The sequence below is a fragment of the Clarias gariepinus genome, chromosome 17 (genome assembly GCF_024256425.1).
Source record: "Clarias gariepinus isolate MV-2021 ecotype Netherlands chromosome 17, CGAR_prim_01v2, whole genome shotgun sequence".
NCBI lineage: Eukaryota > Metazoa > Chordata > Actinopteri > Siluriformes > Clariidae > Clarias > Clarias gariepinus.
This window is the reverse complement of record NC_071116.1, coordinates 6,638,181-6,653,576: the sequence shown is the minus strand read 5'-3', so window position 1 is coordinate 6,653,576 and position 15,396 is coordinate 6,638,181. Positions and strand designations below refer to the sequence as shown.

General features: G+C 38.4%; 1 protein-coding gene across 1 annotated transcript; it reads left to right on the top strand.

Moving 5' to 3' along the window:
- The first annotated feature begins 603 nt into the window (after positions 1-603).
- On the top strand, positions 604-7,043 carry zdhhc8a (zinc finger DHHC-type palmitoyltransferase 8a). Its single transcript, XM_053476070.1, is given in 12 exon segments — positions 604-656; positions 701-822; positions 959-1,042; positions 1,045-1,121; positions 2,791-2,963; positions 3,572-3,674; positions 3,820-3,912; positions 4,006-4,134; positions 4,513-4,627; positions 5,005-5,021; positions 6,185-6,958; positions 6,960-7,043. Coding segments are annotated over 12 exon segments (1,824 nt in total).
- The last annotated feature ends 8,353 nt before the right edge of the window (positions 7,044-15,396 follow it).

Here is a 15,396-nt window from a genome sequence, read left to right as displayed (position 1 = left end):
CACACAGCCATGGATGAAAAGGTGGACGATGAGAGAGCTGCTGTGTTACCTGGATGATCTGAGAGTGTCCTATAACACTAAATTATGCCTCTTGGTATTTTAAACTCCTGGATGTAGATTTAGCTCCATAATAAGTGAGATGCAAAAGCAAATCTTTAGCGATGCCATATTTCAGTACATCAAACATAATTGGAAGTTAATAACTAAAACTAATTGTGTACTTGAGACAATCTGTTGTCCTCCATTCTGTAAATATAGTAATATGCATAGATCTATATACAGTAATCCTAATGTTTTTTTTAAGAGTGTGCGTATTTAATCCACCACACCATCAATTGTCGAGTGGATTCATGATTACCTTTGCATTTAATCTTTTTTCTGCCATCGAATCGTCCTCTCATCTAATGATCTTTTTTTCCATCCACACTTTTATCTATATCTACACTTTCATCTTTTTGCACTGAATATATATAGCACCCACAGGCTGTAAGGGCAGGTAAAGTGTTAGATGGCTCGAAATATTTCGCCATCATCTGATCAAAAGAAGGATCATCTGAATCAAATCTAAATCTAAGCCTCGTATCCGTGATCGTCCGTAAGATGATGCCGCAGCACGCCTTGTCACACGGCGCTGAAGTAGCCATCAAGGAACACTTGTCTGTAATTGTAAGCACGACTCCATTCTTCTTATTTCTCGCAGGTGTCCTTGGCTCGCTCAGAACGTGTCTCTTTCTTTCCCTCCATGCGTCGGCATCACTTTCCTTTTCGTCCTGGCAAACCTCACCATGGCAACGTTCACGGATGCCGGCGTGCTGCCAAGGGGTCAGGGAAATTCAGTTTACCAGATCACATTGCTATGCTTTTAATAAAATAAAAAATTCAAAAATCCTGCTATGGTTAACAAATATGCTTGCTATATTCATTTGATGAGAATTCACTGCTGCTGTTTCTCTTATAGCTAACGAGGATGAAGATAAAAACGACGACAGTGCTCCGCTTCATAAGGACGTATAGGTCCGAGGAATCCAGCTTCAGATGAAGTGGTGTGCAACTTTTACAGACCCCCTCGCTGCTCTCACTGTAGTGCGTCTGACCATTGTGTCAAGCTGAGTGGCCTTGGTGTGTGTAGACAGTCGCTGTGCATACATACGCTTGACCGTACAAAAAATCAACAGATATGTCTTGAATCTACACAAATTAGTTACATTTACATTTACATTTACATTTAGGCATTTGGCAGACGCTCTTATCCAGAGCGACTTACAAAAAGTGCTTTAATGTTTACAACATTGGATACATACTTACAGTGGGTTAACTAGGTTAATAACTAAGTACCATTAGTCCAACACATCTGAGTTTTTTTTTTTTTTTTTTTTTCGGGGGGGGTTAGTCCAAGTACTGGAGAAACAGATGCGTCTTGAGTCGTCGTTTAATGTAGTTCAAATTCAACCACTTACCGTTAGACTTCATGTTATTATTTGAATTAGATGCAATCCCAAGCACCTGTGCCATTGGCGCCCAGACACATACAACGCAACCTGTCTGCTTTTCGAGCATGTCAAGACCTCCCAAAATGCTGGAAGAAAAAAAAGGTCATACTATGATGTCACTCAATGTGATGTCACTCAATATGATGTCACTCAGGAAGTTATTAGCCAATTTTTGGCATGATTTAAGGCCTCACCACGGCTGAACCGTTTGAGATATCAAAAATCCTGTCCCAACTTTGCATCCCCAGTGTCTTGAGATCACATTGGCCCAGTCTGGTGGCGATTGTATAAACCCCCTGGGAGGAGTATATCAAATTCCATTGGGTGCATTTTGCAAACAGCCCAAAATAACCGACTTCCTTTTGAGTAGACATGCAATGGCGAAAGTTGTTCAGCTCAATGAGATCTAAACGTGTACCAGGTTTCTCATGTATATATGTAAAGATGTGCTGATTCTCGTGGGTTTTTGAGCTTGTTAAGAACCCAAGGAGCCCTGGATGCTGGATACAAAAATTGTAATCCTTAGAAGAACAATACGGCACACAGTATGACATCATACATGGACTAACAACAACAAAGACCAAGGTGTTATATCCTTATGCAAGTCCTTGATGAAGTTCTGTAAGGAACTCATCCCAAACTGCAAACATCCTGCTGCTCAATCCTATTTATTACGTTAATCTATTTTGTCTTTCCTCATTTCAAATCCATCCTTAAAAATATAAAGTATACTGTATGTCGAAATAGTGGTTATACCTAAAGGAAGCCATCCACCCAAAAGTCAGTGACTGGGTGAAGCGGGAGTTATTTGGAGAAGTAAGGTTTTAACAGTAGAAAATGTGGAAAAGTTTAAATACTCATGCCAGGCACTGTGTGTGCAGGAATGAGACAGAAGCAGACAAGCGGGTCAAGCCACTTTGCCTTTATCATTCTGTTCCTTTTTTGATAAAATCTGCATGCAGTCAGCTGTATTTCGGAAGCCAAGCCAGTATTATTCATTGTGTACCATTCATTAGTTGGTGTCTGCTCAGGGAAAAAAAAAACTGCTGCTGCTTAAAATTCTTCCTGCTGTTCGCTTGCATTAGAAATGCAGAACAAGTGAGAATCCAACTGCAAATACAATTAGATTATTATTATTATTATTATTATTATTATGCTAATTCTGCTTTCATCACAGCATCCAATAAACATGGCACTTGGCTGTGTTTTGTAATTGTCTTTCATTTACAGTGTTTCACACTTGGATATGACATTCGATTTTCAAGCCTGGTTAAACATTTCCTCAATACATTGTTCCCAGGACTTTGACCATCACTGCCCTTGGGTGAACAACTGCATCGGGAGACGGAACTACCGATTATTCTTCCTCCTCCTGATGTCTCTCAGCGTGCACATGTTGGCCATTTTCTCCGAGGGTCTCTTTTATGTACTGGACCACCTGGAAACCCTGTGGGAGCTGAATGCGACTGTCACGTATCCTCGCTCCACACAGCTCCATGAGTTAATGATGTTTTTTTCCGAACGTGACAGATGATGTTTTAAGCAAACAGCGCCATCGTGCATGCTTACCCCCACTGGTTTAACTACTGATTCAGCTCCCAGCATCCATCTGTGCATCCAGACGTACACAATTCACACTTTATATGAATTACCTATTCATATCCCTTTCAGTTGGAATAATTTAGTGGTTAATGAGAAAAGTTAGCAGGTTAATTAATAAGATATTACAGCTATACTATATTAACATATGGTAAACCAAACATCCATAGCATTAACGCAACGTAACATTAACACATTAACATTGATTGTCAATTATTTACCAATAAATGGTAACAGGATCATGGGCACCTAAATCGCCAAACAAAAGTCAATGCTAATGATGATAGAAAGGCTCCAAAACACCCAATAACTTTTTCTCATGGGGCATACGGCCAGGTAGGTTTGGACAGTTTTTTCCCCCCAACAAAATCATCAATTAAAAAAAGGCATTTTGCATGGGTTATCTTTGTGCAATATTACATTTCATTATTGCATTATAATTTTTTTTATGATCTTAATCATTTAATGTGTGTTTGCTCCTTGACATCACTGGGTCAGTCTGCCCATTTGTTTGTCATCCCCGTTATGGGAATGTCATGCTTCCATTTGGTCCTAGTGGCGACAGGACGAATCACAAACGAACAGGTCTGACAAGGAAAATATGTGATTGTTCACCGTAAATCTAACATTGGAGTATGATTTAGAAAAATTGCATATGTTTTTCAAGATACTAGGCAGAAAGTCAATTCACTGTTTACTAAGTTTCTTAAAAAATTTGCCTTCATTACAGGTGACTAGGAAATTCCAAGGACGAGTGAACCCTTTTAGACGTGGCTGCTGTGGCAATGTAGAGTTTGTTCCCATTACTCCAAGGTACAACGCTGTTCTCATTTGTCTCACTAGTTCAATCCATCTTTGTTCATGTCTCATTCTAAATATTTGCATTTTTGCTCCGTTTCCCTGGCAGATACACCAGGAATTTGGGAAACAAGCTGTTCATATATACAGTACTGTACAGCCACCATTCCAAACACCAGGGACCATCGACACGTCACCCATAAAAGTTGATGACAATGGGCTCCAAAGTGAAATGTTCTCTTTAAAGGTAACGCACTTAGCCTTCCCTATTTTAATGTACGATTCGAAGATGAAATTGAGCATGAGTAACCCAATGAGCCATATTAGGAATATGAGTGGGTACCTATGTGAATTGTAACCCATAATTTAACAGATATTTACCACCTCTCTTTTTTGTTCTCTCAAATTACACCTTATAAGCTGGTGACGAGCCTATTTAAAGACTTTAATCAAGGCATGTGGATGTGACATGAGCATTAACCATCTGCCCAGCCGCTTTTGCTTCCTGTGTAACTGCAAGACAGAGATATCACAGTGTCTGTGATGGTGCCTTAACCGTAGACATGAAGGCCCATTTACTACTCTGACACTTATAATGGATAGGTCTGTGTTTGTCCTTTGCTAGCGCCAGTCTGCAGGAGAACTGGATGTCCCTGAGTGTAAAACGCTGAACACGCCGCCGCCTGTGCCCCTCAAACCCGACCCAGTTCTGCTCAAGAGCCACCTGGCAACGTTGCAATGTGGACATTCATGATATTATATTAATCTTCGTGAATTTTGTTAATGTTTAATAGTTCATGCCTAAATTTCATATAATATAACGTCACAAATGTGCTTTTTCTGCTTTAGAGAGCTTACAGCAATCCAGAACCATTGAAGAGTCGCATTATCCAGGATGCATTATTAAGTTCCACAGGAGCAGATGAGTGGACATTCTCAAAATTTGAGAAAGCTCCTTCAGCACTATGATAGACCAAAATTGAGCCTCCTTCAACACCAGACTTTAAAAGCATTGCTCCGGGATTAAGGGCAGTTGTAGTTCTGGGTTAAGGTTTTGAGCTACTAATTGATACCTTATTAGTTAAAATCCTGATGCTGGCAATCTGTCAATTTTTAGTCCTTGACCAAGACCAGGTATTGAAGCTAGAGAGGTGGTAGCTTGTAATCATTAATCATTAAGCAAGTCCTTAACCTTCAATGGCCAATTGTACCACGTCACAGCCAAGTGAATAAATATAGTTGGTTTTGACTTGATCTTTTTCTTTATCTTTTATCCTTCCCTACCACATTTGAAAATGCCTCAAACAGATATTTTACCATATGTTCATGCACAGAAAAAAGAAAAATCTACAAAGAGTCTATTCAAGAACCAAACAACAGTATAATCCACACACCTGGGGTAATTTTTGATCCTGGCACCATCAATTAATTTTTTCACTTGCAAGGCCTTCTACCAATTCAAGGCAGTTTCTTTCTTCACATCCCACCACCTGGTTATTCATTCAAGTTCAAGTCTTTTGATTGATTTTAAAGTACTAAACTACCTCCATTCACTTGCTACAGTATGTTGACTTTTGATATCCCTAATTCATGTTGTACAAGGGATTTGAAACTAATTAAAGAATAAAACTACTGGTTGAGTGGCAAGTAAAATATCCGAACTAAAAACATAATACATTAAATCTGGAAATGTCTGGTATAGTTTTTACTGCAAAATGAGATAAACCCATTTTTGGGTTTTAAAAATGAAACAAGAACTATAGCAAATATACTTATTTGATATTTGATATATTTCTGGTATATTTCTTTTGGTCATTAGCCAAAAAGTACAAATACCTAAATATTATATCGAAATAGTTTTGCTCATATTTGTGTAAATTTTGTATGAGTTTGCAAAATGCTATAACTCCACGTCTCAGAGTTTGGTCACAATTTATAAATCAGCAGTTTTAATAATAGCTTGATAGATGTTTAATAAAAAAAAAAACTAACTCATAACTCATGCTTTGATTGTGTTTTCGTGAATCTTAACAGGAGCAAATTGTAACAATGTAGATGTTTGCTTTTTCAAGGAATGTTGGGGTCATGAAAAACATTGAAAACATTACCAAAATCTTTTACGTAGCTACCATTTTAAGAGTTTCAGTTATACTTCGCATGTTGATGACAGAGCCTTATTATGGCGTTTTTTTTATTTTGAAATCAAACCAATTCATTAATAAAGACAAATATATGTCTTTATATATTAACAATAGCGATAACAGTTATCTCTTCGTAAAAATTCTGTCTTTATGTAGATGGAGTATACACAGAAGCCCAAGCTCCTCATAACTGGTTTTGCCCAGGATCCATTTTTCGAATCTGGCATGCTGCAAAATCAGACTCCCATCTCTACCCAGCTTTTCCTGCAGTCCAGAAGCACACTTCCTGTGAACTCATTCATCCTGAACTCCCGTTCACTCACTTTGAAACACGCCCGCCGCAGAGGAAACAGAACTCATCAATGTCCCGATTCTGTCACATCTTCCTCAACCCAGGGTATCCTCAGCCTCTCCCATGAGAGCCTCTTCAGCCCAGCACAGCGTGCGACCTTCAACATGAACTATCTGCCTCCTTTCCTTCCCATAGATCTGATAGCTCTGGCTGTCAGGTGCCCGGCAGATACTCAGCGTGCACCATCCCGTACTTCCAGTCCTGGTTTCACCAGCATGAGCAGGCAGTCTTTTGTGCACTACGACAGCCTTTCCAAATCTGCCATAAGTTCTATCCAGGAATGCCATGAACTGGAGAAGCAGGAAAAGCAGCCACCTTCGCTCTCCATTCACGATATGTCTGTCTACGACACGCCCAGTGGGTGCAGCCTGCCATCTCGGAGGTCCACTCCAGCAGCTTATGGCTCTCGAGAGTTCCTCATGAGCAACGCAGCGTATGGCCTCGCATCCTCGCTCCAGCGTGCATCCAGGACTTCCAGCTCGTCCATGCATGCCAACGTGGCCCTCAAGAGCCGATCGCTCTCGCCCTCAGCGTGCTATTCTCTGGAGCACCATGCTCAGCACTCAATTCCCATGACAATGCCCGATGCCCAGCTCCTCATACACAGCGCAGAAAGCTCTGGCTTTACTCACTACCTCCGAGAGAAAAGACTCAGGTCCTTAATATGAGTGGCTGCTTTTCCCAGTCTGTGTACATGTTGATATTGGAGATTTATCATAATAATCCACATATGTCTCCATATATGTTTTTTTTACTTTGTACAGATTTGTTATAGAAAGCAATTCAGCTTTTTCCAGATACTGTTACCAGTTCTTTGCTGGTAGAAAAGCATATAACCTTCATTGATAGAACCTGATAGGAAGTGAAGAAAAGAAAAGTTTTATACTATGTGATGATGACTTCATATTTGTAGTTAAATTTGTCAGAGTAATCAGTTGTGTTTTGCTCCTTTTTTGATTGAAAGCCGTAGTCCATAAACGTTGGATTCGAACGCATTCTGCATATTTTGGCAAAACTCTTATCACATTTTTGTAGCTGTCAATAAAATATCCTCTCAGATATTAAACTCTGGCCTCTGTGGCGTCCCACGCTCTGCAAACAGGAGATAAAATTAATGTAGATTAGCAACATCCAAACAATCAGGACAGAAAGGCATCACTCATAATTGCCTGTCAGATATATTGCTCGTCAATTTAGAAAGCTCTCGCACTTTAACCAGCACAGAGGCATTGTGTATGTACAGTATATACAATATATATATATATATATATATATATATATATATATATATATATATATATATATGGAGTGGAGTGATGATGGATAAAAACAAATGTCCATGATGTCTATGATGAAAGATTAAAAACAAATCTTTGTAAAAATACTTTATATATACTGAAATATTTGGGTTTTGGATGCATGATTTGAAAGGAGACACAAAGAAAGAAGCTGCATTTGTTTGAAGTTATAGGTTTATATATATGGTGTAAATCATGTTCTTTACACATTGTTTTCTTCTGCTCTAAATGCATTATTGAGAAAAGTGGAATTATTAATTTTTAGTAACTAGGAGGGATGGGAATCACCAGAGTGCAAACAATATGATATTATCACGATACCCAGGTGCCCATTTGATTTGTATTGCAATTCTATATTGAGATTTTCAAAATATCCTTTTTCATTTTTGGGGGTTTTTCAGATTTCGTTGCAATTCTGAACAAACTCGGCATATAATTTGCTCCTACTACATAAGTTGTGCTGCCTGAAAATTACTTATAGTAATTTTTATAGAATAGTTTAAAGTGTACAAAATGTAGGATTATAGAGGAAAAGCAACATCAACCACAAAGGCAAACCATCCATCTATCCATCCATCCATCTAGGAACCTCTGTAGCACATCTGTAGCACACACTACGCCGAATTTGGGAATGCCAGTTGGCCTAATCAGCTTGTCTTTGGACTGTGGGAAGAAACCGAATACGCAGAGGAAACCCACCAAGCACGAGCAGAATATGCAAACTCCATGCACACACACCCCAAGGCGGGAATCAAACTCGAACCCTGGAGGTGCGAGGCGACAGTGCTAACCACTTAGCCACTTTGCCACCAAGGGAAAACATTCAGTAGGCTACAAAATTGAAACATTAATTGAAAAAAAAAATATATATATATAATATATATATTATATATATATTATACATTTTGGTGTGATGATGGATAAACAACAGAAACATGATATTAGAAATAGCTACTTCTTTCACCAACTATCTACACCAGCTGCACTGCAAAATTCAACATTATTTTTGATTTGCATAGATCAGATTTTAATCCTACTCCCATCTTGCTTTTCCTGTCTATGATGATATATTAAAAACAAATCTTTGTAAAAAATACTTTATGCTTAATTAGAGCTGCCCTTCTATATAAGCAGGATACTCTTTAGTACAAAATAATGTGCATTATTAGTCTTGGTGTATATTTTGTTCAATTAAGTCTAATTTAACATACTTATGTCTAATGATGATCCATCATCGTGTAATAAAGGTTGCCAGCTGTTGGAAAACTGTATTGAAAATAAGCTAATTTTTAAATGTCGGTTCGACAGTGGGTTACAGTGGTATTTATCATAATAAAGCTTGGGGATCATCTGCGTAATATCACCCGTGTTTCTCCAGCAAGTGCCAGTTACAGGGAAAAAAAGGGTGTGGAATATGTGGTTTCAGCTCCAATATTATTGGTAAATTTTAAAATTATTTAATCTAAATGGCATGGGATAGCTGTCACAAAACTGGCGTTCTTTAAATTGACTATTACTTTGCATGTGCAAATACACAGCTGCAATGTTCCAGTATGTCTTTCATCTCTGTAATCCGAAATCTACCCAAAGACAAATCAGAGTGCTCTGTGAAGCTGGAACAGAGTACACAGTAATGAAAAGCCTGGATCTACAGTACGTAATTAGTCAGTAGGCAGGATCTACAGTACATTTCAATCTTTTTTTCATCTTAAAGAAAGAAAACGTAACGGTCTGACGATCCATATTGTAAGCAAGGATCTATAGTTCTGACTATATAAAGGTATAAGTGTTGCATTGTACTCTGCAGAACCAGAGATTTCAATTAACATTCTACCAACCTGCAACTTGGCTCATTAGTAAGGCTTTCATGAACTCAGTTTGATAAATCAGAAAGAGGAAAATGCTCTCTTGTGTTTTGCCCTTTAGCGGCTGGTACTGTAGAACTGGTTATATACAGTACTGTCTATTTTTAAACTATTTTAGACATAGTTCTCCAGGCTTCCTGAAGGACTTTTCTGACTCACATGTTTGGCAAGTTTTTCAGCCCACATTTTAGTGGAATGTTATTGTTTGTTAAGCCACAATCATTTAACCAAAGCATATAAAAACATCTAACTTTAGGCACAAATCAATGAGAAACAAGCAAAGGTGGGTAGTAACGAGTTACATTTACTCCGTTACATTTCCTTAAGTAACTTTTTGAAAAAAAAAAATTCCATGCACCATACTTTTTACTTTTACTTGAGTAGATTTGAGAAGAAGAATCGCTACTCTTACTCCGCTACATTCGGCTACACTCGAATTGTTACTTTTCTAACCGTTTATTCTACACATTAAATATTCTGTGATATCAGCCGCATGTACTGTAGTCACATAACTACACTCAAACATTGCATAGCAGGGGAAAAAATCTTAAGTCACAAATGGCGCAGTTAGTTTAGCTGTTTTATTTAACGTTGCAATGTTAACATGTATAATTAGCAAATAAGCTAGAGGCTAAGAAATATAAGTTTCTTACATTTGTTCTACTGGCCACAGTTAATGGTAAAGTGAGACCTCTCTCTACACATGTTCTAATGTTATATTCTATCTGCTAAACCATTTGGAGGCCAACTGAATATACAGTATATCTTAAACTGGAAATAATTTTCCCTGTTCAAACATACATACGTTACCTACAGTACATCAGGTGTTAAAGTAAAATGAGAAAAAAAAGTAAAATGAGAAAATTTGTGCTTCTTGTTCCTTAATTTACTCTTATGTAAAGATATTTAGTTTTATGCATTTATTTTATTTTATTTATTTTATTTATTTAAAAAAAAATCATAATAAAAATTTGACATTACGATGAAACATACGATGGACATTATTCCATACTTGAATAGTCTTTTCAGTATTTTGGATGACTACTTTTTACTTCTGCTTGGGTATTATTATTTTGAAGTGCACCTATTCTTACTTTTTTTTGTCTACTCTTACCCACCTCTCAAAACACGTGCAGATGATGACGGATGATCAGGCCGGTGATTAGTATACTGGTGATGCTGAAAGCTGAGTGGTTGGAACAGACGAGAGGGGAAATGAGGTCGCTGCTGAGGCTGTTACATAAACAAGCAGTTTTAAAAAATAGTATCTTTAGATACTTTGCAACGTTTTGCAGTAAAACATTTAATTTGATCTAGATCATTTAATTGAATTCAATATAAAGAAATAAGTGGTGGCTTAAAATTTTTACACAGTATTGTACATATGCACTAGAATGTAGGGGTCAATAGTTAGGTTAAATGTAAAAATTATATGAGGTCATGGAAGGCATTGTTTCTCAGCTGTTGCCAGGTCAGACTTGGTAATAAGCTGATGAGATGAATTGGATGTGGGAATAAGGGAAGTGCTGAACCGTGTAAGGCAGATGTTCCGCAACCAGGATTGAAATTGTCTCATACTGGAAATTAGTGCTATGGTTCTTGCTGGGGTTCTGGAATTGTCTGAATATAAACCATGGTGTCCAGAGCCAGCTTCACACTAATCAGCCTGATTTTGCTGACAAAAATCATACATTGTCTGAGACTTATTTGGTTGTAAGTGACTGTAAGATTGGTGGTCTTAGGAAAATAATGATTTAGTGCCATGGCAACCAAAAACAGCATGACAAAGTTCTGGCACTCTCATGGCCTAGCTCTTACTGTACAGTAAGTGCAGCAGCAACAACAACAACAACAAAGTTTGCGCTGACAAGATTGCACATCATGACCCTGGCAGTGCCAAAACCATCCATGGCAAGGAGTGGAGAGAGCAACAACTACTGTAGTTATCCGAGCAGCAGAGCAGACAGTAGATAATCACAGGGAACGGTAAACATATTTATGCAGAAGAGGGCCAAAGCACTCTCCTCCGAGCGTATAACCCTTTTCGAGTTTTTGAATGCTTGGGACGACAGCTCCAGGCGTCTTATTTCTCGCACTCTCTCAGTATATTAGCACAACTACAGTATTTAAAATGATATACTGTATAGAAAACATATTTGGTAGAAAATGTGATGCATGTGTGCGCTCATCCTGTTTTTCAGGAGGTTATGGTGGGCTTTGGATCTACAGCAGTTTGAATACTTAAGCCATGTCAGGAGGCGGGAGAGTGTACAGCATTGCTTAAACCACCTTTGATCAAATATTAAAACCAGCAGGCTCACCCGCAGCCTGTTATCTGCGCATTCAAGAGACTGCTTCTCTTTAAAAAAAAAAAAAAAAAAGGCAGGTCTGATGTGAGGCAAAGAGTGAGCACCAGGCCTGTGGTGGAATGATAATGAAAGGAATTGCTGGAGCTCAGGGCAGTCTGGGTTACAGAAGTGTAAGCATGCTCAGCCCAACACAATAGGTGACAGTGGCACTGTGCCTTTAATTGCGATGTTGGAGCGTTATTCCAATGCATACATGCTGCACATGCACAGCAAATCCCCGGAGATAAATTAACAGCTACAATGCTGAATTAACACCTCCGGCGTTCTCTGCGTTCCAGCTGGACATAAATGAACAGTGTGAGAGTTCATTGAACATTGCAAAATTTGCTGTGTGGTTAGGGGATTGTGCTGAAAAATTAATTACTCTACCCTGGTCTTAATTATTACATAAACGTTTCCAGGAAAGTCCTAAAGGACACTGTGCTGATTATCTCCAAGTTTATTCCCAACACACCGTAACCAGGTAATGCTGACTGTATTGCTCTTGTGTTTTGGAATATTGTTGGAGAGGGGAACAAATATATAAATTACTCGGCAGATCTTAAGGACCGATTTGGGAACCACTGCTCTGTTTTAGGAAAACAGTCAGCCCTGGCTTAATTATTCACTGCACTGTGAGAAGTGAGGCACTGATGTCAGCTTAATGATTTTATGCATTTCTACCTTATGTAGATCTCTCGAAGGACATCTCTTCAATGACTTAACAAATTTCAAGTCATTAATATGGGCTTTTATATAAAAGTGCTGTTGTCAATAGTTACGTCTACGAGACGAACTGCAAGTTTATATTAATGCACTAATGATCTGACACTCGTGGTCATGCTATTGTACTGAATGTCTGGAGCAGCCTCAGTGCCGAAGATATCACAGCCGTGCTGATATTCAGTACAACAGCACAATCTTCAAGTGTGATACTGATTTTTATAAAACAGTTCCACAAATACTATTCGTTATCAAAAGATCACGATTTGTTTGTTGATTTAACCAGTTATTTTGCTCTGCCAACACATATCCTTCTGCAACTGCCGGAGCGGATTAACCTCGACTGGAGGAACTGGAAATCGACTGCCCTGCCTTGCAAATTTTCCCCTTAACAACTAAAATTTTGCAAGAAATTTGCTTCAGCATGAGAAGCATTTTCGGCATACAAGCAACCGAGCTAATTGTGCGTACTTTGCCTGATTAACTTGTTTGCGTCAGTGGAAATCCAATTAAATCAAAATATTTTTTGTGGTTTTTTTTTTTTTTTTGTATGTGAAGACATACTGTAGCACCATGGGTCACACGAATGTTATCAAGGACGGCAGGAAGAACAAAATGGAGCCTTTTTTTTAATTTCGATTATAAAGCAGCCAGTGCCAAAAGGAATCATAATTTAAGGTTAAGTGCTGATATGTTTATTTATTTCAGATTTTCTTTCATTTATATGTCTTTTTTTTAACATTCTGATTGTTTGTTGTATATGCACAAATATGATTATAGTGTTGGAAATTGGTAATATTAGTAATATTTTTGGGTAGCTGGAATTGATTATCTGCATTTACAATATTTCCGATTGCATATGAATTTTTGCCTTAAGAACCCGCCTCCAGAATGGACTCATATGCAAGGTATCACTGTATTTTTTTATTCTTACTGGTACTATATAGTCAAAAGATGAGGAGAATCTGTAAATCTTTTAAGTTTCTCCTCCACTTACTCTACTTTAGAATATCAGTTTACTTCTAGGGTTCATTCATTGATAGTATTAAATGGTGTGCTAACGTGTACAATCTCTTGTTCCAACCACCAAGTAGTGCCCTTGATCAGAGGGATTCATGATTCAGCCTTGTGTTTATACGCAGTTAGCTTTGAAGCTTGCGTTAGCTGTAAGAAAAAAACAGGCAGCTCAGAGACGTTTCTGACCGACTAATAAACAGTTACTAAGGAGACAAAGATAACGTCATCAGATGTGTTTTCTTGCTGAAAGTGCTTCCATGACTGATTTTAAATGTAAGTTTTGGCAGCCAATTGCTCTCTCCTCTTTCCAGTACTGTAGAGAATAACGACCTAGGCTGGTGACTGACAAGTAGTGTTATTAACATCTATGACATCTATACAGATACAGTATTAAATATCACAGTGCTGGCACCATCTACTGTATTATAACCACTTGCGGAATGCCTCTTGTCCAATCAGATCACTCAGTCGCAACTAACTGTTGTATAATATATATATATACTGTTTCGCCTATTGTAATAATTAATTTACAGCGAGTTGTATGGCAGAAGCTCAGAAGGAATTCCTATGTTTTTAGCTCCACGCCATTTTTATTCCTCTGATATCAGTTTGGCCTTACATGTGTTTTGAAGAGATCCTCTCTCACACACTATCTGGCTTCTCCCTCTAATTAAATAGCGGGAGCATCAGGGTCATCGCTGTCCGGCTGTATTCATTATTCGACACTGATGATGAAATGCCTCCTATAGTGTCAGCTGACAGAAAAAAACCCTCAGATAAATCATCTGCCATGGTAGCTTCTCTACAGGGAACATTGTCTTACATCTATTATTAATCGCAATTCAGGGAGAATCTACCCCATTTATTATTCATCACAAAGGTTGCACTGGGCTACTACATCCAGCGGTGCACCACCTGCAGGGAAAACTATTCCACAAGTGGCTTTAGCCTGTTATTTCGCGTCATGTCGATTGATAAAGCTCGTTTTCTTTTTATGAGTCAACTACTTTACCTTGATCATGACTTCTCTCTTATGGTCTGTTCAGGTCAAAATGAACCGTTTTTCCTTTTTGAAGGGGAGCTTGTAATTAAAACCTGAATTATAGTTAATAGTTTTTCGATTGCTCTACCATGCTAACATTGTTCATTATTTGAAGGGAAAAAATATTACTTTCTACCAGGCAGTGCAGTGCATTTATGTTCTGTTCTGTTCTGCAAGTCCAACTTGTTTCTTTTAATCACAAGCGTAACTAAAGCTTGGTTATTTCAGCGTTTTGCACACTCTATCATGTTCCTGATCAGAATTGTTCCACCAAAGCCCAACATCTGGTTATAAGCCTGACAAAAGACAGAGTGTGTGGTGGCCATTCTGTATAAGGACATCATCATACGTCATTGTCTTGAATAAAGCAGTGTGCATCAGGGTAAAATCCATAAATCCATACTCAAGAGTTATAACACATTAGAACAAATCTCAGTTGTAGGTGTTAGGTTAAGTGCCAGGTATCAGAGTTAGTTGTCAGGTGTCAGAGGGCATATTTACATTAGGGTCTCGGGATTATTTCTAAGAACTTGACCCCAAAGTCTGGTTCATTCGATCAGTGAGAACACAATCGTTCCACACTCAGGAACCAAAGTTGATCACCACTTGAAGAGGTGATCTCGGGAACGATACGGCGCACTCAGGCAAGGATCGAATCATATATGGTAGCCATTAGTAGCTGGACACGGAAGCAGAATCCTGTTTGGATGTGACCTCATCAGT